Source organism: Nyctibius grandis, chromosome Z (genome assembly GCF_013368605.1).
Source record: "Nyctibius grandis isolate bNycGra1 chromosome Z, bNycGra1.pri, whole genome shotgun sequence".
Taxonomy (NCBI): Eukaryota; Metazoa; Chordata; class Aves; order Nyctibiiformes; family Nyctibiidae; genus Nyctibius; species Nyctibius grandis.
The window spans coordinates 8,698,811-8,723,676 of NC_090695.1; the positions used below are offsets into that span (position 1 = coordinate 8,698,811).

Sequence of the window (24,866 nt, forward strand, 5' to 3'; positions counted from 1 at the left end):
GGGCTCTCCAAGGAGCAAGTAAGGCAGGTCACCAAGCTGGGGATGTATAAGGGGCCAGATCCTGCCTGGGCTTCTGGGCGCAACAGCCTCATCCCCACTCCCAGGTGCATCCCAGGACTTGCCAGCTCTAGCTGTGTCACGCTGCCATCCCCTGCTGGACTCTGGTCCCCAGCATCCCACCCAGCCAGCATCCTTTCTGATGTGTCATGGTCACCCTTGTCTCCTCTTGGTCTCCAGCATGGCATGGGCAGCCCCTTCCACCTGGAAACCTCCTCTTACCACCACCAGATCCCACTCCTCTGCCACTGTGGAAGGGATCAGGGCTGTGATTGTCCATAGGATGCTGTGGAACATGGATGATGTCCATCCCATAGCTGTTGCTCCTACGTTTGCAAATTGAGCTCAGTGGTTTCCCAGTACCTGGTACTGGTTTAGAGGCTGATGCCTGCATGCTCCAAATAGAAGGGGGTTGCTGCTGGCCAGAGGGAGCAGAAACCACCAAAGTGTTGCACCTCCACAAGGGAACGTGTGCCTGCATTGTGCATGCAAGGTTAGGTGGGTAGATAAGAGAGGACGCATAGCTGTGCTGTCCCACTGTGTCAAGCCCTGTGTTCCCTTCCTTAGCTGGGGCTAGCCTGGCCAGGTGGTGAGGACACCAAGTTCTGGTGACCAGAGCAGCTTGAGGGCAGAAGATGCACATCTGGTCCTCATCACCGCATCCTGCTGCCCTTGGCCCTGGAAGGTGACCCCTTTCCTCTCTGATGGAAGCTTTAGAGTTGGGACCTGCCACCCATTTGGCAGCTGGAGATACCAAGAGTAGGGGAGAGGTCTGCGTGCCACCATGAAGTCCTGCCTGCCTGCACTGTGGCTGCCTGCTGGGATGCCCTATGGCTCAGCCCCCTGCCCCAGCAGCCTGTAAATGTGACACACGGGCATCGGAGACTCCAAGGAAGCAGCAAGTTCAGTGCTTGGGGGGGCCTAAAGATGCTTGGTGCTGGGTCTTGCACTCCCAGTTCCCCGGGGGGAGGGTGCCCTGGTGCTGGACGTGGAAGAACAGGGGTTTCCACTGGACCAGTGGAGATGCAAGGGGAGGGCTGGGGTGAACAGCAATCTGGGATAAAGGAGAGGGCTCCAGATGCCAAAGTCAACTTTGCCTTCAAGCCGTGGAGAAGAAAAACAGGAAGGGACCATGAGAGCTGTCCCAGCGCCGGCACCTCCCTGTCCCACCGCGGGGCCAGGGCACTTCCTCCAGGGCTCGGGCTCTTTGGTGGCTCACACAGCTGTGGAGCGAGCAGGAGGCTTCCTGCTGCAGGCTGGAGCCCTGCCTGGACGCACCCTGCCCGGACTAGGCAGAGGCACTTCCAAAATTGCCTTGCTGCTGTATCCCACCCTCCCCAGGGCAGATGCTGTGCCAAGATCGCTGGGGGAGCTGGTACAAGCCAGGCCTGGGGATGCTGAGGCTGTGCCAGGTTGAAGCAGCCTGTGGGCTGGATCCATGAGGAGCAGGGATGGGTCCAGCTCCCTGGCATGAGACAGGGACCAGCCCAAGCCCAGCAGGAGAAAAGTGCATGAGAACATGGCCTGGGTCCTGCCGGGAGTACAAAATTTCCAGCAGGCAATGCTACGCGCCAGGGAAGGGCCCCAGCACCGAGGTGCAGAAAGGTCCATATCCGTGTCTCCATCCAGAGCATCTCTCAGGCAGGGGCTGGCGTTCGCCAGCCGCCCAGCTGCGTGCAGGGCTGGTTTGGGAAAGCAATAGCCTGGGCAAAAGCATTTGCAGCAGGGCACTGTTTGTGGATGGTTGCGCAGCAGTGCCTGGGCTGCTTGGCTGCCACCAACCCTGCCAAATATCTGGGCTGGCCCTCAGGGCTAGCCTCCTCCTCTCCCTGCCTCGCTGCCAGAATCAGCCTGCATTTTGCAGGGGAGGAGGCGGGTTGCACAGGACCATGAAGCAAAACAGTCTCAACTTACCTCTCATGGCTGCTCCTGCTTCCTTCTCCGCCACGTCCTGAGCCAAATAAAGAAGTAAAAGCAGCTCCAGCGTATCATGGAAGCTATAGGGGCATGAAACATATATGTCACGAGGCGAGGGGGAAAGGAAAGGGTATGTATGCAGTCAGTGGTTCAGCAGGGAGGGAGGGATTCATGGATTGAGGGAAGGAGCCATGCAAATGTATAGATGGATGTGTGGGTTGTTTGGCAGAGGGAGGAAGGGATGGATATATGGATGGATGCGTGGATGTGTAGATGGATAGGCAGTTTGGACACCCAAATACCATCCTAAGCATCGAAGTTGCTCATTTCGCGGGGGCTGACTTGTGAGGATGGCTGGGAGGCCAAGTGTGTAAGGCCGGCAAAGGGAGGCCCACGGGCAGAGCAGGAATGGTTTTTGGGAACAAGTCCCAGGTGTGACCCATGAGCCCAGTCCCCATGGACGTGTCATCACAGCTGACATGAGGAGACGGAGCCCGAATTGTTACCAGTGCAGGTCCCAAGAGTGTCAGGGGAGAGCGCAGGACATCTCCAGAGGGATTGCATCCCCCTCAGGAGTCGCTTCCATCTCTCACTGTCCGGGCACTGAGGGTGGAGGAGCAGCAGGGACCCTGCCCTGGGGACACAGTGAGTCCGAACACAAATGCTTTAAAAACCCAGTGCTGAGCATTCACCCTGGCCATAGCTTTCAGCTCACTTGCACGTGGGTTACATCCGCCTGCAGTCTTGCTACAGGGTCCAAGCGCCCAGCCCACTGGAGACCCCTGACATCACCCATACTCCCTCTTCTTCATCTACCTCCCTTTATAGCTGCCACAGGACCACAAACTCCTTTCCATCATCTGCTCTTCCCTGAAAGAGAAAAGGGGAGACATCACCTGCCAGGCCAAATGTGCTGGCACGCAAACAGATGTGGAGAGGGGAGAGACCTGAGACATCTCTTCTTGCTGCCCCATTGTAGGCTTCTCCCCGCAGGAATGGATTGTTTCTTTCTTTGCTTGCTGGGGCTGGCCCCTTCCCTGCCTCCAGGATGCTTTTGGTCCTTCACGACCAGGAAACACCAAGCACGTGGCTGCAGAGATGGTGGGAGGCTGAAGCCAGCAGCTTAGCTGTACCCAAGCACTGCTGCTGGTGATGCTCCCAGGAAACAGCTTCTCCCTCCTCAAAGCAGCAGCAGCAGCTCTCTGGATGAGCTCACTGAGCCCGGGACTTCCCTGCCAGCTTTCTTTGCACTGAAAACAGTCCTGTGCTACTGCATACTCCCTGTGAACACATCTCCTCTGCTGTGCGGTGTGAGGACCATATCTCCTCGATGCTGCCCTGTCGCTTGCTCAGAGGAGTTGGTCTCCTTCGTCCCCTGTGGCAGAAACTCCACCTTCTCTTCCAGAGTTGTAGGGACTGAAACAGGGCAGGAGATGCTTTGTGAGCTTCCCTGGAGAAGCTACCTGCTCTCCTCCCACCAGCTGCACCTTGTGGTCCCCTGCATCGACTGCCACACCAACTGCTTCGTCTAAAAGGACAGACCAAGCAAAGAGAGGATATGGACAGCATGGCCCAGCCCTACACAGGGGCTCCTCAACCAGCTGGGGGACTCCAGTGCTCCTCAAGTTCCAAGACTGCACGGAGCAGACGCTGGGCAGACAGACAGCCCTGTACAGCAGGGCCTTTCTCTGCATCCTGAAAATGATGGGCCAGAGTTAAATGTGAGACTCTGGGAGTCTCATGTGGCTTCGCAGCATTACAACACACGGGGCCCTCCCAGCATACAAGCAACAAGCAACCCCCAGCCTTTGCTCCGTACTGGGAGATGCTGAGCTCCACGTACATGCTGGGCACTGGCATAGTCACCTCTGTGCTGATGGATCTGGAGGTGGTAAGGTGCTAAAAGTGCCAGGTCCATGTCCACACCTGGGATCTCCTGGAGGATGCTAACTGATCCCCAGGAAGATCTGCTGGCCTGGAAGGCACTGATCCCCAGGGGAATGCTGACCTGGAAAGCACCAGTCACCAGGAGGATGCTGATCTGGAAGGCACTAATACTCGGGAAGATGCTGACTTGGAAGGCACTGATTGCTGGGGGAATGCTGGGGATGCCAACCTGGAAGGCACTGATCCCCAGCAGGATGCTGACCTGGAAAACAGTGATACGCAGAAGGATGCCAAACTGGAAGGCACGGATCCCCAGGGGAATGGTGACCTGGAAGGCATCATTTATCCAGGATGTGGTGCTTTCTCCCCTACTCCAGGTCACTTCTTTCAGCTCCCCACTTATGCTGGGCACCAGCTCAGCCACGGACCACTCCAAGGGCTTGGGCTGGGGATCCACACTCAGGCAGGCATCCATGGCTGGCTGCAAAGAGCCCGGTGATCTGCCTGCAGGAAGCTGAGCCAGCACCACCTCGCCCAGTTTTCCTGCTCCCCAGAGCTCTCCGCTGGGGCTGGGAGATGCTGCCCAGCTATGGGACAGGGGGAGCGCAGCCCTCAACTCCTGCCAAAACAATACCAAGCCCCATCCTTCTGCAGGCGAGAGGGATGCCCAGACCCTATTTTCCCACTAGATGGCAAACATTGCCTTCAAAACAGCCGCTCGGGGAATTTCGTGCCTTCCCTGGGAGAGTAGGCTGAGAAAACCGTTCCTCAGGGCAAAGCCCTGGGGGTGAAGGGCTTGACGCTGATCGGGAGCGGGGCTGGGGGCGGCAGGGACCCCGATGTGCTCCTCATCTTGTTTTTTCTGTCATTTCTTAAATTGTTTTCCTTTCCCACCTGCCTGGTTTCTCCTTGGTGCTGGAAAACCCATCCCTTGCCCTGTGCTGGTGGGGCTGAGCACCCCAGGCATGCAGGAGAGGCATTTATTCAACCCTGGGTAGCACCTTGAACTTCCACAGCCACAAAGTGAAACCCAGAAGCTTTGCTGGGAATTAATTATGCTGTGGTTTGCAAGCCAAATGTGCGCTCATTCCTCCTTGCAAGCCCCCAGGTCCACAGGCAAGCCATTGTGGTGGGTGTAAATAAAGGAGACAGGGATAAAGGCTGTGCAGGTGAATGTGCATGCTTGTCTAAGATCTTCTGCCAGCTCAGATGTATTTCCAGGCTTGTGTATGTTTGTTTGAATTCAGCCCCAGATTTTCTCATGGCCTCTCTATTAACCTCATGCAGAAGTTTTCTGAGCGTTTGCTGCTGGCTCTGGCACTGCTGCGATATTGCTGTGTGGTTCAACGCGATGTGTCATAGCTAATGAAGGAGATAACTGTGGATGGTGAATGTTTAATACGGACAAACCAAGCCAATTAGACAATGTCGAGAGAGATGTGTGTCATCTCAGCTGTGTCTGTCCTGTGTGGAGGAGAGAGCCTGTGGAAGGGTACAACCCCAGCTGCTATGGAATCAGTAGCTCCCAGCACCAGCCGAGGGTAAAGACCCTGAATGTAGATCTTCCTGCAGACCCTCAGACCACTGTGTAGGTAGCTTCACCTGGGGGAAGAAGACAGTCTCTTAAGAGGAGGACTTTGTTTCTGAAACAAAGACCTCTGGGTGGCTAGAGGGGACAGCAGCCGTCTCCAGCGCAGAGCTGCAGAACGAGAAGAAATAAATCACCCCACTCAAAGCCCTCCTTGGGGTCCCTCAGCGGGATTCTTGGGCATTCGACAGCATGCTGCCTGCTTTAGCGGCAAACCTGGGGCTCCAGAGCTCAGCAGTGCTTGGACAGGAGCACCAGGGAACCCCAGCGCTGGGTTCCCAACAGCAGACCCCCACAGAGTGTTAATGAGCTAACGGCAGCAGCTACATTTCCTCCACAAAGCGCCCGGGAGCCCTGCGCCTGGCAGCATCCTCTGCCCTTGCTGCCTCCAACGTTTCCTGCCTGGGAATGTTGTTTGGTATCATTCACACATGGGTGAGAAGGGTCCTTCAGGCATCCTGGCCACTTCCTTCAGGAAGGGATTATTGCCTCTTCCTCCGTGAGTGCTGGGAAGTCCCTCTCGGGGCTGTTTATAGTCAAAGAGAAAAATGTGGAAAATGAAAGGAAGAGGGTGACTGGGGAATAGAAACTGAGGGAGCTGTCGGGAATGAGTCTGCAGCGTGTGGCTCAGGGCAGCAAGCCACTGACCCATCATGACAACCACTGAACCACGAGCAGAGCAGGTAGAAAGCCCTTCTGTTGGCATGTGCTGGGGACATGGGATCAGGGCAGAAGCTGTGACAACATGGATGGTGTGGGATCTGGTGCATCCCTGTGGCTTGAGGCTTCCCCATCCCTTTGCCAAACTCACAGCCTCCGAAGGCAGCAGAGCAGCAGTTCAGCACAGACGTGGCTACATCACTCTTGAAGGTGGGATTTACAGATCCAGGAGGGTTTGACCCTCACTCCTGATCTGAGGACACGAAGGGATGGATAAGTCCCCTTGCCTGAGGATGTCACATCTTTGCCTTGATGCGTGCCTGATTCCAGCTTTCCAGTCCAGCTCCTGGAAGCAGTTCTGGCCTTTCCCTGTAGGCTCAAGGTTCTGGGTTTTTCATCCTCGTTGGTTTTGACCAAGCAAACACTTCCTGCCTCTGCATGGCATCTCTAAAAGGTCACAGGCTGCGATGGGCGGCAGGCACCCCCTCACCCCCCAGCCTTGCTTTTCCCCCCGTCTCAGATCCCTGAAGGCTGGAGCCTGCTTTCACGTTGGTGCCAAGTGGTCCCAAGCTAACCAGCAAGCCAGGGGCTCTGGAGCAAACTGGGACATGTCCCCTCCCACCTGCAGCAGGGTGACACCATCCATGTCCCTCACCTGGTGCTGCCAGGCAAGAACATCCTCTAAGCATGAAGCAGCCCGTGCTTCAGAAACACTGGTGGAGCTGCACAGAGCTACTCTGGGTAAGGACCTGCACCTCTCTTTCACTCTGTCTTGAACATGTGCATGGTGTGGGGCAGTGGTGACAGAGGCAAAGGGGCTGTGCGGGGGCTGCTGGGGGGCTGTGCGGCTGAGCATCCCCTTTGTGCCAGTTCAAACCCCCCACCAGGTGATGGATGAGAGGCATTAGCAAGCGTGGTAGCTGAGGGGGCTGGGGAAATGCTGTTGTTGTGTGCAGAGCTGAGGGATGAGCCTCTCCAGACCCAGCTGACCTTGCTCTCCAGGGCGGTAAAGGCAATAACGCACCATGACACACTGAGAGCCACAGCAGAAGCATCATGCAGAAACCAACACCCAGCACCGCACAGAGAAGAGCAGGGACCCTCCAGCTGCATCCGCGCTAGGAAAACAGCTCTGCTGTGGACTGCTTTCTGTCCCTGGGCCAACAGGCATGTGACACCCAGCCTCCACCCTGTTACACTCTTCACCCTCCTTGGCTGCACCCAGATTGCCTGTTGGGAACGATACCTGCCCTTGGGGCCAGCTGCCCAGGCTAGTTGACCAGGGTCAAAACCTTCCAGGAGCGATGCTGAGGGTGTTCCAGCACAAGAGGACATTTGCTTCAGTTACTGTCACCCACACAGCCCTGATGCCCTGGAGTGCGCACCGCTATGTCTTCAGGGGGCACTGGGACAGTCGAGAAGTTCAGCCCCCTGCCTGCAGCATGGCTAAAGATAACTGCTGAGCTGAGGGGCCCACTGGGAGGATAAATGGAAGGAAATGCAGTACAATTTGTGTGCCACCATTGCCAGGATGGCAGCGTCCTGCAGCCTGACACGAGTGGAACCCAGCAGAGACCAAAGCCCCAGAGCGGAGGGAAGACAAAGGAGTCGGCGTTGTTGGTGGCTCAGATCCCGCAGTGGGTTAGCGGGCTCTGCCTCCTGTGGGATTTTAGCTGTTTGCTCATTCCTTTTGCACAAACACGTTGGCTCTGCTCCAGGGCCAAGTTCTGCAGTCGATGATAACTTCTTTCTCTAAGCTTTTGCGTCGCGATTCTTTAAACACAGCAGTTCCCAAGCTGTGGCCTGAGGGTGCATGGTGAAGACTTGACAGGTGATTTGCAGACCTGCTTCACCTCTATAGCGCTCCCTGCTCTGCAGGGCTGGAAACCTACAAGAGACTTAAGAGCTGATTGGGATCTGGAGCACAGAGGAAGGGTACCGGTGCCTGAAGGGTCATGCTTTCATTTCCTCCTGAAGGCAGCCACTTCTAAGAGAAAAACTCAGAAAGGATCTGCTGCCTTCATTGGGGCATCAGCTGCAAAGGGAAGTGCAAGTTCCCTTTGCACAGGCTCCAGCACAGCCCACGGCAACCGCTGCTGTGATTCCCCCAGTATAATAATCCCCATACCCTTCCTCAAAGCACAGCTGGAATCCAGAAAGTAAGAAAAGCCAAAAAAAGACAGTTGCACACAAGGAGGCTGTGTATCGGGATGATGGGCAGCAGCAGAAACCCCACGAGGTGCAGGGAGGGGGTGCTACCCAACCGGCCATCTAGTTTCACTCCTGTCGCACCAAGGGACCCCCAGCCTCCTGGTGTCTCTAGGGTCTGGATTTTCGATGTCACGCATCTCTCCTGTGCTCCTCAGCTTTGCTGAGAGCAACGAGGAGACGATGCAACCCGCATTGCCCCTCTGCTCGCTGCTCGTGACGGGAGGCAGGACGCAGAGTGACAAAGTACTTCTCCAGCCACACAATCCATCAGCAGCAGAGGACACATTAGCATCGACAATGCAAGAAGAGAGAGGGCAAGACTGAGACATTGGGGTTGCAAGTGTCCCTTCAAGGATATGAACCTGCTTAGTGTCACTGTGAATATTCACGCAAACGCACCCAGGGCTGGGTAATCTGCAAACCCGAGCAGATTGTAAAAAGGGGGATAAAGCGCTGAGTTCTCCCTTGATCATTTAGATTTACCTTCACTTTTTCTTCCTTGAAGACAGTTACCAGGCTGAGTTTGTGTATCTTGTACCCAATAAAGGTATTAAAAGCCCTTTAATCTACTGCTGCATAATCAGCAGCTTGTTTTGCTGCAGAGGTAAATGCTGCTGGTGAGAGACACAGCTGTGCATGGCTCGGAGCTCACTGGAAAATATCCTTGATAAGCTGGGAAGTATTCACTGGCGTGCACCTGCTACAGGCTGGGCAGGCAGCCTTGCCCCATCCCTGGCTGTAAACCAGGTGGGTTTCTGTGTCCTCACACGGGTACAACGCGACATGCACAACCCAGTGACACCCGGCCAGGCTCAGTAGGAGGGTGAGGTGTATTTTCAGGGTGTCATCAGGGACGAACCCAGGGAATGGCACTAGGGAATGTGTCTGGAGTTCTGATGTGATGTCAGCGCTGAACTGATGCAGGCTTACAGGTACCAGCATGGGAGGATAAAAAAGAGTAGCAGAGACCCATCGGGATGGAGATTGTGGCTTCCTCCCATGCTTGCTGTGTGCTGTGCAAGATCTTTGACCATGAGCAGCAGGGCACATGTGGAGCTCTCCCATGCTCAGCTCCCTCTGCCTCCTTGCAACAGATGCTGGTGCTGACGGAGGTTTGGGAGATGCTTTCTTCTTGCTCTGTGTTTGTGAGAGAAGGGAGCTGAGGGGTGCACAGTTTGTGGACCCATCCCAGCACATCACAGAGTCCTTGAGATAGTGTCTCCAGCAAAGACAAGTGTTACGTGACCAAAGCAGGGCTCCCTTGGCCTGGAGGAGAGTGGCAGTCTTCTCCTGGGATTTTAGGACAGTAGAGAGAGAAAGAGAGCACTGAAGCATGTGCCATGGCCAGTGCCAGCACTCAGCACCATGGCTTGGGTGTTCTGCACACCCCAAGAGCATCAGCACTCAGACCGCAGGGATGTGCCAGCCATGTGCACCTGTCCAAGCCGTGCAGGAACCACGACTCTTATGGGTGGTGTCCAGAGACTCAGACCTACACAGGACCCTGAAGACCTTTTACAATCTCATCTAAACAGACCAGACAGGCAACGAGTGGAAGGCTTGGTCTGTCACTCCATTGCACAGGGAAGGAGGAGAGGCACAGCGAGTGACACACACAGACCATGGCAGGACCACAGCAGAAGGATGAACCCGTTGTCACTGTGGAGCAGAGCTCTGCAGAGTCATTGCCCCACATCCCAGGTGCTCCTGGGGCTCAGAGCTGCAGCTGTGCCTGCCTGATACACTCTCTGACACAGGCAGGTGGCAACCTGCTCTGCTGGGGCTGCTCCTCCACCACGGGACGAGCTGGTGGCAAGGGGTGTCTTTCCACAAGATGATTGCTAACCCTCTTGCCCCTCCAGAAATGGTGTTTGGGATGCAGCAACAGCAGCCGCAAGAGATTTAGATGGAGGGCAGGCATCTCTCAGAGCAGCCCTTTACTTTGTGCCTATCTCTGAGGCTTGCCATGTTCACCTCAAGCATCCCTGTCCCCAGAAATCACTCTCTTTTTAAATTAAAAAAAAAAAATAGAAAACAAACCACAAACAGCAATCAAACGACAAAATACTTTGAATGTGTTGGAGGGACCCATCAGCAGTTTTTCATTCCACAGTCAGCACTAGATGTGGTCCGGGCTGCTCACAAACACTGTACCAGACCTGTCCCCCACCAGCCACCCTAGGCAGCCAGGACCAAACCATTTCTCTGCTGTAAGGGGCTGGAGGGGCCCATCGTGGTGAGCAGAGAATGGCACAGCGTGCTCATAAAGACTGTCCAACATCACGCATCATGTTCGGAACACTGGGCCCCCGTGGATACCCTTAGACAAAGTCCTCTCCACCTTGTTTTCCTCTGCTGCCTGTTCCGGTGGGTCTCTGGGATGTGCTGGCACACACCCACAGCCGGGAACGGCTCCGTGTGACAGCTAGCCTTGGACTTTGCCTGCCCGAACAAAGACAAGAAGAGGCTTGGCGGTGTCTTTCTTCTCCTTCCCGGTGGGTGGCTGCCTTTTTCTGCTGGCCGGGATGTTTTGGGGAGGTAGGGACATTTGGTTAAGCATTTCTAGGGCAGGGCAGGGAGCCAGGAGATCTCTGGTTCCCCCAGGATGGGGGGTCAAAGGACCGGCACACTCCGTCCTGGACAGCGCTCATGGCTCCTCCATCTGCAGCCACCTCCTCAGGATGTGAGAATCGCTCGGTAGGTGAGGACCTCCTGGGAACGAAGGGTGGGGAAGAGCCTCTGCTGGTACCCCTCATCCCAGCCGTGCTGGGGGCTGAGGGGTGGCTGCAGCAAGGGCAGTGTGTCAAAAGGGCAGCGACTACGGGGCTCGGTCCATCGGAGAGCCGCCCCAGGACCCCATGGGGCTGGTCACGGGACACCAGTGTGAAAGGTGGGAGCAGGTTAATGACACTCTCTAATGATTCAGAAGAGCGGCAAGATATCTTACAAGAGTAAGTGGGTGTAATAGATACCAGATGAAATTTAGCAGTGCAAAGGGCAGAGGAGGCAGTCCAAGAACAGCAGTGCTGGGTCAGGACAGAGGCTATACCACTCTGGCTCTCTCTCCAGCTGAGACCGCTGCTAGATAGATAAGAAAAAGCACAAGAAAAGATAAAACCAGAGTGATCCTTCCCTGCCACCCCCTCCCAGCACCCAGGAGCCACCAGCACAGGAGTTTCCCCAGGTGAAGCTTGCATGGGACCCTTGTGCACCCACCCATGGTGGGGTTGTCCAGCCCCTGGCTGAGCCCCTCCAGCACCCTGCGCTGTGGGTTTCCATGACTTATCTACAGAGGGTGTGAAAAGGGCACTACCATTTCCTTTAAACTTGCCACCTGATCGTTTCAGGGACGGACATGGCTCGTGTCAGGCCTGGGGACATTAGCACAGGAACAGTTGGCCTGGGCCCAGCAGCGCTGTAGCAGGCTGCGAGGAGGATGTTTCTAACCTAAGTTGAAGGAGGGTCCTGGGTCAGCCTCCCTGAAGCAGGAGGAGGCTTTAAAAGACCTTCAGGGTTTCCAGGGGGAACAGTGCATTTCTAAGGGGACCATGGTGGCATTAGGAGAGGGGAGCAGAGCTCATGGGCTTAATGTTATACCCCCAGCCTGCAGATGAGAAGAAGTCCTGAACCTGCTGACCAGGACCTCCCAACAGCTTCCCTGAGCAGTTTAGGGGCCCAGCTAACATCGTGGCTGTGCTTGGAGTTGCCTGAAGGAAGGATCTGGCTGCCTTTTCTTTTCCCATCCTCCTGACTGCTATCCTGATGACTCTCCGCTCTGTTTCCTGTAAAAAAGGATCCACAAGCAAGTCCTTCCTTGGCAGGGCAAGGAGCCAGCCTGCCTTATCAGACACAGAAGAGCCAGCCAGGGACTTTCCACTCTTTGCTGCTGTGCCCTGGTAGGAACACCAGCCTGGTACATCACATTTGCTTCAGAGACTTCCCCAGCTCCCCTGCCCTGCGCTAACTTTGCTCTCTTGGCAGCTCTGCCCCCGCAGACTCAGCTTTACTCTCTTTGATGGCTTTTTCCTGGCCGTGATCATCCTCTGCCTGGAAACGCTTGGACAGAAGTATCCCACAGGAAGGCTGGGAAGGAAGATGCTGCCTCTGGGGTAGCACAGACCCCTCTGCTCCGTGGGGAAGCCCCCAAAGACCCAACAACCATGGCCTCCTCCAGCTCCCTTTGCAAGCAGCTGAGAAAAAGGCTCACTTGGGAATTTCTGCTTTCGACACTTTGCCCGTTCTGTTCCCGATGGCCCACACAAGCGTGGCACGGAGCTGCAGACTCTCTTCACATCAGAGCTGTAACCAGCCTCAATCTCCTGGCTTTCAGAGAAAGCCCTTCGTAGCAGATCCATATCAAATCGCTGCAGAACTACCCACCCTCCGTCTTCTCACACACTGTCTTCTGGAAGGGAAGCAGCAGCGCTGAGCAGATTGGGATTGTTCAGACTGGAAAGTACTGACCCAGCAGGCTTATGTAAGTGCAACCAGAAATACCCTGCGAGGGGCGAGATTCGGACCGGGAGGAATTCCTTCCCGGACGGAGCTGAAGGGGTTCTGGGAGCAGAGAGAGCAATGACCCTCCTGAAGCCCAGCCAGAGCTCTTGTAGAAAAGCACCACAGGGTCACATCTGCAGGGGTTAATGCCCTGCTGGAAGAAGTTGTTCTCTCCTTGCATTTGCCCACATGCAGTATGGGAAAGGCTGCAGCCTCAAAACTGATGATACAAACAAGGCAGAGCGCCTGTGGACAGCTGGGAGCTTCTACTCGTCACGGACTTGTCCCAGCTGCCAGCATAGCCCATGATGAATGGTCCCGGCATGTTCTGGCACACCACAGCCCCCCAGCATTTACTTTAGACAGTTGCAGTACGAGGAAGAAAAATGAGATCCAGAGAAACCCAACCTGCTCTTGGCCCCCTCTGTCTCCATTTACATGTCTGTTTTCTTCTCCAAGGCCATGTATCTCCTTTGTTTAGGAGCGTGTCTGGCTTCTGATCTTGTTCCAGATGTTTTCTGCTCAAGCCCTTCCTCGTTCTGTTAAAGCACTGAGCACAGACACTTTAGGGCCCACTTTGGTTAAAACTCCCTTGACTCAGATGCTTCAGACCTTGCACCAGCCCAAAACCACAGCCCCCATTTGGTACTGCCCAGGGGTCCAAGCAGTGCACATCTCCTGCCAGCCAAACTCTCACAGCTGCCTACCACTCAAAAATCCTCAAAACCTCACAAGGGTGAGGATAAACCACCAAGAGGAAAGGTCTCCAGCTCTCTGAGCTCTCCAGAGAGAGAAAGGAGCTCTGGAGGGCTTCCCCCTCCCCATGACACCCTGAGCCTTGCCCTTGCTCCAAGCCTGGGCTGAGCATCAGGATCCTGGCGACAGAACCAGCCACTCCGCCGGAGCGTGCAGCACTGTGGCAGCTCTGTGGGGAACCCAGCCCCACAAGGACAGGTGGTCCGGGAAGCATTTGGCAAGATGGGAACTGTATGTCCTGCCAGCTAGCTCTCCAGCTTCAAACCAGCCTCTATTTATCTCGGAGCAAGGCTCCACAGCTGCTTTCAAAAGGCATTTGATGCTAAACTCTTTGGCTTCACATTTGCCCTGAAGAGCTCTTTTCTTTTCTCTCTTTTGGTTGCTTTCTTTTTTTCTCAAACCCAAACTCAAATTATGCTGGTGAAACAGAGACAAGGCTGCCAAGGCCCTTGCCAGGAGCACACTAACATGTGGCCCAGATGGTGACAGCAAGGACGTTGTTTTCCACCGCTGATGGTTCACACTCTACTATGAGCGTCTGCACAGCCTGCTCTGCTTCAAAGTGGGCTCATGGGTGCCACACAAGATGTGCTTCCTTCCACCCAGCTTGCCGAGCTCTCCCCATGCTCCCAAGGCACCTTCATCTCATGGGCACTAGGTCAATTCCTGGATTTGCACCTGGGGACAAGGGTTTCTTGTGGCCTTGGGCAGCCTCACATCAAGCACCCAACAAATGAGCGGGGCCTTCAGAATGTGACTCCATCCTGCCACCTCCACCTTCTAGAGAGATTCCCAAGTTCGTGGTCCCCGTGACTTCATGCAGCTCTCAGAGGAATAGTATAAGGCAGAGGAGGTCCTCCTCGCCCGCTAGGACCTTGGTAGGCCAGAATAACAAGTGAAAAAAAGGATTAGGAAGGACTGTCCCAGGTCATCTAATCCATCCTGTGCTGAGCCAGGGCCAGCACTGCTTACAGCTTTCTGACAGGCACTGGTCTAACCGTAAAAGTTTCCGGCAGTGGAGTTGTAGCATTTCTTCAGCTGCCTCTTCCTGCTAAACGGAATTTCCCCCTGAAGTCTGACCCCAGGGACCCCTGTGGTTTCTTGATCTGTCAGAAGTAAACTCAGAGAGTACTTTTTTCACTTTCTCTTAATAGTAACCCTCTGTGCACTTTGAGATCATCTTATCCATTCCTGGAAGCAGGGTAAACCCAAGCTCCTTCAGCCTGTGCTTGGAGGTCAGGTCTTCCAGACCTCTGAGCAAACTCACTGCTGTCCTCCACAACCCTCCCAAGTGGGTGCGCGCTGTTCCAGAGCCCAGTTGCCCCATCCACGACCACCTCTCCCACCGAGACTGACTTAAATAACTCCTGCACGACAGGATCACTCACGAGTGATGCCCAAAATCCTCACTGAACAAAGCTCGGGGATAAATTAAAACAGTTGTCCCTGCCAGGAGGCAAGGGGACAGCGCCTGGATGCAGTGGCAGCCAGTTGCAGGATGTGTACCCGCCTTGTCCTCATCCCAACATGCAGCCCCCATTTCTCCCATTGCCACTGCACCAGATGCCAAGCTGTGTTGGAGATCTGAGCACCTATTGATGCGAGGCTGACTCACAAATGGCTCTTTGCGGTGATTTTTTGCTTTAGTCTGCAGCAGCACAGCTTTGAGCAGCGGTTCTACAGCACACGAACGTGCCAGGAGATGCTAATTTCTGCAACAAGCCACCTGCATTGGGTTTGCTAGGAGCAGGTCTGGTGAGCAGTTTAGCTTGAAACAAGACCAAGGCAGAGAGAGCTTCCCTCCTACCACCCCCTCTTATGCTGCAAAATATCTACTGCCTATCTACAGTGTCTGCGCTGAGATATGGGGCAATGCAACACAAATGGGGCAGAGCCTCTCTACCCTAAGTGAGAAGGGCAGCGCTGAGTGCCAGCATCTCCAAGACCTGCTGCCCTGCCTAAGCTACCCAAATCGCACAGGCTCAGCAAAGAGCCATTGCACAGCATGGACACAGCCTTTGGAAACAGCAGGGACCAACCCGGCCGGCATCAGCACAGCTTTCACCCCAGGCAGGCGATGAAACCCACAGCCCTGCAGGCTCTGACACTGGGAATTCCCTGGGGTAGCTGGCCTTGGCAGGGGCAGAGGAAGGTGCTGGAGCATTGCGCAGTAGCTGGGAAATGAAACCAAGCACTGAGAGGAGGGTGAATCTGTAGCTGTAGCATCTCCAGGACACTTCTGGTTTTGTTCTTTGCAATCCAGTGGCTGTCATCCATCACTGTAAATGCTGACTGGTGCCTTCCCAAAAGCCATGTCAGCTAAATAAAAGGTGGGAAACTACAAGTCGCAGGGTCTTTCAAGGAAAGCACTTGATTTCTTCACTAAAGACCACCTCAGCAGCTCACAAGACTCCTGATAATAAATGCTACTTTCCTGGAGCATCGTCCCCCCAAAGGCAGTAGAAAGTCATGGATTCATAATTTAAACAAGATAGGGAATGTGCATGTAAACACAGTTGTGTGCTTGTAGTGTGGGGACAGTCAGTGCACAGCCCAGCAGGGGAGGGGTTTTCCCAGCCAAAACATCTGCAAGAAAGAAAATCTTGCTTTCTGTGGGAAAGTGGAGAAGAGTGAGATGTGTTTATGGAGGAGGCAGGCCGAAGGCTGCAGAGGGGGAACCTCCCAAGCCAAGCAGCCATACCACACCAGGCACAGAGTAGCCACCACTCAGGTAAAGCCTGGGGCAGAAGGGTCCAAGGAAACTGGGCAGAAACTGGGCAGCACAGGGCCAAGCAGGCAGAGGGAAAGGGAGATCCCAGGGTGAGAGGTTTGCGCTTCATAGAGCTAAACAAGGATCGCAGGAAGAGCCTCTGAGTCTGCCTTACTGCTAGCAATCTTCTGGCTCTCCCTTTCCACCCTGGACAAGGAAAGGTTTTTCATGCTTATGGGTTTAACATGTCCCAGCCAGTCTCGGGCTACACGTCAATTTCCCAAATTCATGAGAAGCTCCAAAATTTTCTCTTCTTTGGTGCTGTCCTTCGCTGGCTCTTGCCTTATGATTGTCACTCCCATCTGATCTCCTACAGACCCAGCTCAGTTTTGCCATGCAGCCATGCCATTTTGCTGTGGTTGCAGAGCGGTTGAGAAAAGGAGGGAGAGCAGGTTCCACCCCAGCCTTCTGGCCAAGGGACACACCATAGGAAGCAGAGAAAAGCTAACCTAGAGGCACAGCTAAGCAGGAAGACAGGAGGGAGAGGTGGGGAATGCCACAGAAAAGGCACTAAGCCTCCCATCACTGCCTACTGGTTCATTGGGAGGGATGGGTAATGGGGAAGGTACTTCCCAGAGACTCCTGGCAGCAGGACAAGTCTCCTATTTGCTTGTCCTCCTGGTTTTCTCATTAATCTCCAGTTTTTAATGCTACTGTGCATAAAGAGAAGATGGGTGCACCTGAGGGCAGAGAGCATGGGTCCCCCCTCCCCTTTCGAAAGGGCGCTCTGAGCCCGGGGATCTGGGCAAGGGTGCGTCTGTCTCGTGGCTGAGCCTGCACTGCAATGAGCTGTAGCACCTGCACTTTTTAAAGGCACAGATCTGAGCCCTGCGTGAGCACAAGGGTCCCCATATCAGACAACTTCTGGGCTCAGTTTGACTCCAGGGACCCAGGCCAGGAAAAGCACCCTGGTCCCATGCTCCAGTCCTGGGGATCAGACCCAAGAAACCAGACCATGGAGGTGCAGGCTGGGTGATATCACCAGGGAGAGTTCAGCTGCAGGAGGAGGGAGGTAGATATAGCAACAGCTCCTGCTCAGAGCCCCACAGCCTGGCCAAGGGTGCTGGCATCTTCCCACAGGACAAGCTTCAGCAGAAAATGTCCAGACAAGCAGCACTGGTGATGACATGCTGGGAATGAGAGGGGAGCAAGGAGGGGCCTGAGGAGGAGAGATGCCAGGCCTGGATCCTCTCCATCACCCACACACGTTACTGTTCAGGCAAGAGTGAACAGCGCAATGGGATGAGACTAAAGGGGCTTTTCCTCGCCTGGCTTCCCACCCTTCCCAACCATCCACATGTCCCATCTCCTCACAAAAAGCTGGTCAGGTGCCTGACACCCCACCGGCTGGGTGCCAAGGGAGCTGTGCCCACAGAGAGTAGCCACTTACCTTGGCACCAAGCAGAAGAGACCGCCAGCACAGGGGACAACTGGCCCTTGCACTGTCAAACGTGTCCAGGGCACGTTCACAGCTCCCGTGGACCAGGGAGTGATGTGAAGAGGCTGTGTGAGGGCTGCGGGAGGGGGAACAGCTCTTAGGTCCCGCGGTGCTACTCACCTTGCCTGTGGGTGCATGTGGGGAGGGTGCAGCCGGTTCCCCCTGAGTCACTCAAGGAGCAACATGTGTAACACATGAGGGATGCTGGTGACAGAAAAAGCCCCTGTACAACATCTCTTTGGAGGCAAGGAACAAAACCAGTTTCAGTAAAGCCCCTGTAAGGGGTTATGGCACCAAGTGAGACCAGGGTAGCAATTCCCTTTGGTGCCCACTCTTGCTGCAGAAAAGCAGATGGGTGTTTTTGCTATGGACCTTCAATCCTGCCTCCTGGCTGGGAATGCCCATGCCAGGTCAGACCCTGAGACCGCAGCAGATTGTGCCTGCTGTGTCTTACACCCCTCGAATGCAGCCTGGGAAGCATCCGAGACAGCTTTCACCATACCTGGGTGAGACAGGAGTGCTCTCATGATCCCAGCTATGTGACCTGGCATCCAGAGAACAACCCACAGCATGCTCAACTTGCTTGTGTAGATGCAGCTTTGCCTGTCTTTCCTGGCCTTGTGCACAGTCACCAAGAGAGCGGCTGTTTTGTCAGCTCCCTAGAAAAGCTCTTCAGTTATATTGTCTTATTATTCTACAACATGTGACATACAGGTCCCAGGCATGGATAAATGACTGCAGGTGATTCAACCGATGCTCCAGGACACCGAACCCCAAAGTCATCCCTGCACATAGCCCCAGACCTACTGGGCACGGGTCTGCATCATACTGTGATGGATCCTGCTCCTGCCCCACCAGCCCCTGAGGATGCAGTGAGGGTAGGCAAAGAGCACGAGAAACATGGCTGGGGAGAGAGAAACAGGAAGACTTGGAACATTTTTTACTGAAACTAGCTCTTGGCTGGGACTCAAGGTTTTTTACATGGCAGTGACTAGCTGCTTTCTCTAAGGAAAGTGGCTGCTTCCCTCTAAAGAGATTGTTGACATTTTGTATCAGAAAAACTCACTCCGTAGTTTACAAAGTGCTGAGCCCTGCTGGTTTTTGACAGATTTCCAGGAGTTGGGCTCTGGGGTATGGACAGCTGCTGCGGGGCTGGAGGAGGGACAGCCAGCCAGGACCACGTACCTGCCCCAGCACAGCATCCCCCCTGTCCTTCACTGCGGGGTAAGGGCAACCTGCTGCCAGAGCTGGGACCTGGATCATCACCCCCTTGAGAGCCACAGAAGACAAGGACCTGCTTCCAACATCCAAGAAATCAGTGCAAGCCCCTTCTCCCTCAGCTTCCCATGGAACTGGGCCAAGACACCATGCTCCTTGTCAGGGTAGCCTCCAGCCAAGGATGAACCTGATCCGCCCCAGGCTAAGCCCCTCCTGCAGCCCCTGCCCTGCACAGGGACCCGCACCAGCTGCAGCAGCTCGGCCCTGGTGCGGATCCATGCCGGGCATCCCCCCCCTCCCCAGCCGCAGCCCCTCACGGGTCACCGAGCGAGCGGCAGGAAGGCTTCTGCCCAAGCAAGCACCAATTATCCTCCTTTCCCATTCACGTTTGTCTTGGCCTCTCTTCCCATACCAGCCTTCCTCCTCTTCCTCCTCCTCGGGATTGTATTGCTGGAGCTGTCACTATAGTTAATGAGCCGCAACAGAGCTGGTGCTCTGGGAAAGTCACGTCAAGAGACAGCCGAGCCCAGGGCATTGCGTGTGCACAGGTACCAGGGAGGAGGACCCCGGGGGGCCAACACCTGAAGAAGAAACCCTGGCCGCCAATCAAGGGAGCCAGCAGACCAGGGGAGGAAAAGAGCCAGGGCTAAGCTTGCATTCAACAGGTCTCAGCAAAAGCCATCAGGTGCCTGGACATCCCCTGGCTTGGACAGCCCAGCCATTGCACCACCGTGGATGCCATTCCCTGGAGGGGCTGGTGGCCATATTCCCCCCTGCCTTCAGGAACAGTTCCTGGGCCATCTCACTCCCAGCCTGTGCCCAGGCTTGCTGGCTGGAACCAAAACTGGGCCAGGAACAGTGCAAATAATTTAACAATGTGGACAGTCACGTTTGACACCGAGGTCGTTGAGAGGAGAGCGTGGTGCCTGGCTGTTGGCCATGCACATCCTACTCGTGCACATTCAGCCCATGCTTCAGCTGAACTGAGCAGCTTTGTTCAAACATCACGTGGCCCGGGCAAAAAGGCATTTCCCAAGGGGACATAAGGACACTCTAGGGCATCAAGACTGTAGGCCCAGTGCACAGGGCCAAGAGACACAAGGCGTGGGAGGAAAATGGCCAGGGACTCCCAGGTCATTGGTGATGAGGGGCGGAAGCTGGTGGGCTGCCCTCCATGCCTTATCCATGGATGTGCCCAGGAGCAGGTGTCTTCACCTGCCTCCATTTCCCCCAGAGCTCTTTCTCCTCATCTCACCACAGCTGCTAGCAAGCACCAAACTGCCAGGGCAATCGGCAGACCCGATCAGCCATGCTGTGCCTCAGTTTCCCTTCACTGCAAGGACAAAGCTCCTGTTCCCGCACCTCTTCAGTCAAGTCCCATGCTCCTATGGGATCTGAGAGCTGGGGAGCTCCAGCCCAGCACCTGCGCTGGTGGGACTGAAGTGGTTTGGGATCGATCATGCAACACTGGCATGCTTCTTCCCGCCCCACGTCTGCAGCAGAACCCCCTGGGGACCCGCTCCGGCAGCCTGGCTGAGCAGTACAGAGCAGGGCACCCGCCTCACCATGGTGCTCGGAGATTGCCAGGACAGACTTGCAGCCCAGCTGCTGCAGAGAGTGTCCTCCACCCCTGTGAAAGCCCCTTTCCCCCACCTTGCACCCCAGCACTGCCCCCTTGCCACTGCGACACCGCAGGCAGAGCTGGCTGCACGCCCCATGCTCTGCACTGGCCTTTGGGCTCAAATACGAGACAGAGCAACCACATGCTGGCTTTTCTTTTTATTTAACAAAATCACAGCACGATTAAAAAAAGAGAGAAAAGAAGCAACGTGCACCCGTAACTGTTGCATCGAACAGATCTAGCAGCAAATACCTGAGAGCGGCGCAAACGCTGCTCGTGCATCCCTGCCTGGGCAGGACTGTGGGGCAGGGTTTGAACGCGGTGGCAGGCTGGGGGACCGAGGAGGGGGGCAATGTCCCTGAGGAGAGCAGGGGCCGAGGGCAACATCGCTGCCTGCTCTGCTGCCCCCGCATTACTGGCTCTATTTCTACCCATGCAAGGAAGGGCAGGAGGGGAAACAGTGCAGGGAAGTCAGGGTGTGAGAGAGGAACCACATCGGCCACGCTCTGCCCGAGAGCATCTGTGTTGCGCTCAGCGAGGGAGCAGCACGTCGCATGGCCAGTGAGGAACATCTCCACCCCTCCCCTCCATCCCCACACCGTCCCATCCTGCAGCCCTTCCCCAGGATGCAGAAGGACTCAGGCTTGGGGCTGACGATGGAAACCAAAGGGATCAGGCTAGTGCTGGAGGTCACAGCTGCTGCACTGAAGGGAAGGCTGAGAGCTCACAAACTGGTCTTGCAGAACAGTCCGTCAACCAGCTTTCAGGCTGTGAAGGCGGTGGAGTCTTTGGTCCAGCAGCCCCCAGCTCAGCCTGACACAGGTTGCAGGGTCACACCGGAGACAGAGGGAAGAAGAGAGAGCAGGCAGGGCTCTGCCCAGCCCCGCGCACTGACACGAATCCCAAGGAGGGTCGGCCCTGTGGTTGGAGGTGGAAGCAGATCGACTCCACAAGCTTCAGATTCACAGGTGGGAGTTGGCCCTGCTCCAGGCACTGGTGCCAGCCACGGGCTTCTTCGGAGCCTACTTTCCCTGGGGGTTGTCCTGGAGAAGTGAAAAACCCAGCTGTGATGAGTGTGATCCTCGGGGTAGGAGCCTCCCCAGGGTCCCATCCCCACAGCTGGGGTGGTGATCAAGACGTAACCTCCCTTGGCCGAGCCATGGAAGTGTAGCACCCACCACATTCATTGCAAGCCCTTCCCATGATGATGCACAAGCTGCAGACTCCAAGCTTGCAGGGCAGAAGTGGGGAGGGGGTTGTTCCCAGTGCCATTTACTGTGTCACCCATCAGGCTCAGCCCAAGGTGGCACTGGGTGCAGTGGCCTTTCCAGCCTGGCAGAAGGTGGTGATTGGGTCCAACAGCCCCAGGGCCACATTTATTTGGGGTGGAAGAGGGATTGCAGAGGAGCCCAACTGGTCGCAGTTGGAGGGAGGGAGGATGAAAACCAAGACGAAGGATCCGTGCCTCAACAGAGCATGTCCCAGCTCACCCCAGCATCCCAGTCAGACTGCGAAAAGCCTGTTTGATGGCAGATAAACCCACCCCCAGGCTGCCCCCATTCCTGGCTGAGCACAGGGATGGCTCTTACCTTCCTGGCAGAGCTGGCATCCAGCTTCTCTTGGAGGCGAACCACCCATGGGGCTTGGGGCGGGGCACAGAGGCGCTTGCCCTTCATGGTGATGAATCTGCCAGGCCCGCGGGGAAAAAAACAATAGGTGAGCAGGACACCCCGGGGATGCTCCAGCACAGCCGGAGCTCTCACCCACTGCCTCCCTCACTGCTCTCCTCCAACTCTGCCTTGGGATGACTTTCTTCTCTGACTTTTGTCCCAAGTTTTCCCCTCCCAGCAGGCCTGTCCTGCTCTGATTGAGCCTCTGATCTCCAGCATCTCTCTCATCCCTCCCTATTCCCTCACCCCCAAACACAGCTCAACATCCCCCCTCCACCCTGCTCTGCCTCCCTCCCTCCCCGCAGGGTCCATCCCTTGGCTATCACCACCCTGGGGCTCTTGTCCCTCAGCCATCACCACCCTGGGGCTCTTACACGACAGCCGGGATATCACAGCCATCCTGCACCAGCTGGAGCCGGTAATCCTGCACTATCCGCTGTGGGATGGGCGTCTCTCTCGTCCGCAGGCAGCAGTCGAAGACGTTGTTCCCGCCATGCACTGGAGGAGGAAGACACTGTGCAGGCTGAGGTTGCTCTCCCCAGGTCAGCTGTGCCTTCACCCAGCCTCCCTGGAGGGTGCGGGGGGCTGCGGGGCCGCCCCAGTGGAGCGGGGCAGCATGGTGCCCACCAGCCATGTCCTCGCACACCGCCCCGGCTGCACATGCAGGCAGTTTATTGCCCCCACGCCCTGGCGCTGGGAGCCCTTTGCCTCCTGACAGAAAGCAAAGGAGGTGAGAAGCAGCAGATCGGTGGAGGGCAGCCCTTCTGCACACTGGGGCCCCTCCTGCACGCCCGGGGCCAGCGCCGGCCAGCAAGCATGGCAGGGTGGGGGTCTTCACCCCGCTGCAGGATGCTGCGATGCTGAAGGTGCCCGTTCCTGCGGGGTTAGGAATGGCTTCAGCTGTGTTTGCTGAAGCAAACGTTGGGTTTGCAGCTACCCCATCATCAGCTCACCCCGCACCGATCGATCCCGTGACAGCCAAGGGACACAGCTGTCTGCACTTCACCTCAGGGTAGGGCAGCTCACTCACCCTCCAAGCAAACGCTGTGTTCACTGCCAGTGCCCGTCAAGGCTGGCAGTGCCCGGGGATGCCTGTGACCCCAGGCAATGAGGTGTGGTGCAGCAGCACAAGGTGTCTGTGCTCCCCAGCTCCCTGCAGCAGCGCAGACGGTCTGGTATCGCCCCCCAGGACAGCTACGACCCATGCAAAGCCCGTGTCAGACACTAGCAGCCCCTCACGCATGGGCTCTGCCCTAACACACTCCTTCCCTCCCACTCCCGGCTCTGCCACTTGCCCCCAAGCTGCCTCACACCAATGGGTGCCAGGGATGCTCCTCCGGTGTGCTGAGGAGAATGGGACCGAGGCGATCCCAGTCCAGTGTGCACAAGCTGGGCTAGGGCACTGGGAGGCAGGATTGCTCCACGGCCTGTCCCAAGCACAGCTTTCCAGCCCCAGTGCCCTGCAGGCTCCTGCCTGGACTTGGGGCTGGACACAGTCCCTCTGGGACAGGTTACAAGCGGAGGACGCAGGAGGGCTGCAACAGAGCCCCAGTGATGGGTCCCTCTAAACGTCTGCTGGAAATGCAAAAGGGAGCAAGAGACTGGATCCTCTCCCTTCTGCAAGAAAGACAGCCTGAGAGGTTCCCTCTTACCATCCAGGATGCGTCCCAGGACCAGGAGACTGAGGCAGAGAAGATGCAGCCGCTGCATTTTGCTGTTGAGTCTGGCAGAGGGTGGGCTGGAGGCGACGGTGCTCTGGGCAGGAGAGGTGAGCTCTGCACAGCTTCCCTGTGCTCTGCTGCTGGTGCTCCCCGCTGCCTTTTTATCCTTCCAGCCTGTGGCTTTCACTTTCTTTTGGAGAAGAGGGGTGGGAAGTTGCAACAAGTCTTGCCACAGGCTGGATTTTAATCTTTGAGCACTTCCCGAATATCCCGGCTGCTTTCCCTGCAGCCAGCTGCTCTGCGGTCCCAGAGCCAAACACCCTCCTGCCTGCTCCGCTGCCGGCACCCAGGCCACAGGGGCTGCTGGTTAGGGCCAGAGCAGCTCCAGGGTCTCCTCACCCTGTGAAAGCACCCTGAGGCAAGCACATGGTGGGGGTCTTGCCCCATACACTTCCCAGCCCCTTCTCCAAGACATCTCTAGGCTGTTCCCATTAGATATCGCATAGGCTCAACCCACTGATGCTGGGGCGAGAACGTGCCTCAGCCCCATTTTTTGGGTATATATCGGTACTGGGGTGATGTCTGGCTCCCCCTGAGACGCCCATCTGGTCGCTGGGGCTTGGCTGGCTCCCCCCGCTCTCCCCAGTGCTTGCATGGGGGGCACATCCGAAGCTGGTGGATGGAGGAGAGCCCAGCCAGCACGCTCCGCCCCAGGGCCGCAATCTCACATGCCAAAAGACAACCTGGTTCCCAGGTGTCCCAGCAAACGGGCTCATGGCAAAAGGCAGCTACAGAGCTTCCTGGAAACAGATTTTTCTCGGCACAAGAGCAGAAATCCCCCACGGAGGCTGTGTGCATGATGAGAGGTGCCAGCAGCTCACCGGCTGCATGGGCACTGCAGGGAGCAAAGACCAG

At 56.1% G+C, this 24,866-nt stretch overlaps 1 protein-coding gene across 1 annotated transcript; it reads right to left on the bottom strand.

The window, feature by feature from the left end:
• Nucleotides 1–10,996: 10,996 nt before the first annotated feature.
• Nucleotides 10,997–24,000, bottom strand: CCL19 (C-C motif chemokine ligand 19). Its single transcript, XM_068422111.1, has 4 exons — nt 23,943–24,000; nt 22,665–22,788; nt 22,210–22,306; nt 10,997–11,104 (listed from the first exon to the last, which is right to left on the bottom strand). Exons 1-4 carry the CDS (start codon nt 23,998–24,000, stop codon nt 10,997–10,999), a joined length of 387 nt encoding a protein of 128 aa, XP_068278212.1.
• Nucleotides 24,001–24,866: the final 866 nt, after the last annotated feature.

Coding starts and splice junctions, on each gene's coding strand:
- CCL19 (XM_068422111.1), bottom strand. CDS start 24,000: ATGCAGCGGCTGCATCTTCTCTGCCTCAGTCTCCTGGTCCTGGGACGC. Junction 22,789..23,942: donor CCTGGGACGCATCCTGGATG/GTAAGAGGGAAC, acceptor TTCCTCCTCCAG/TGCATGGCGGGAACAACGTC. Junction 22,307..22,664: donor TGTGATATCCCGGCTGTCGT/GTAAGAGCCCCA, acceptor CGGGCCTGGCAG/ATTCATCACCATGAAGGGCA.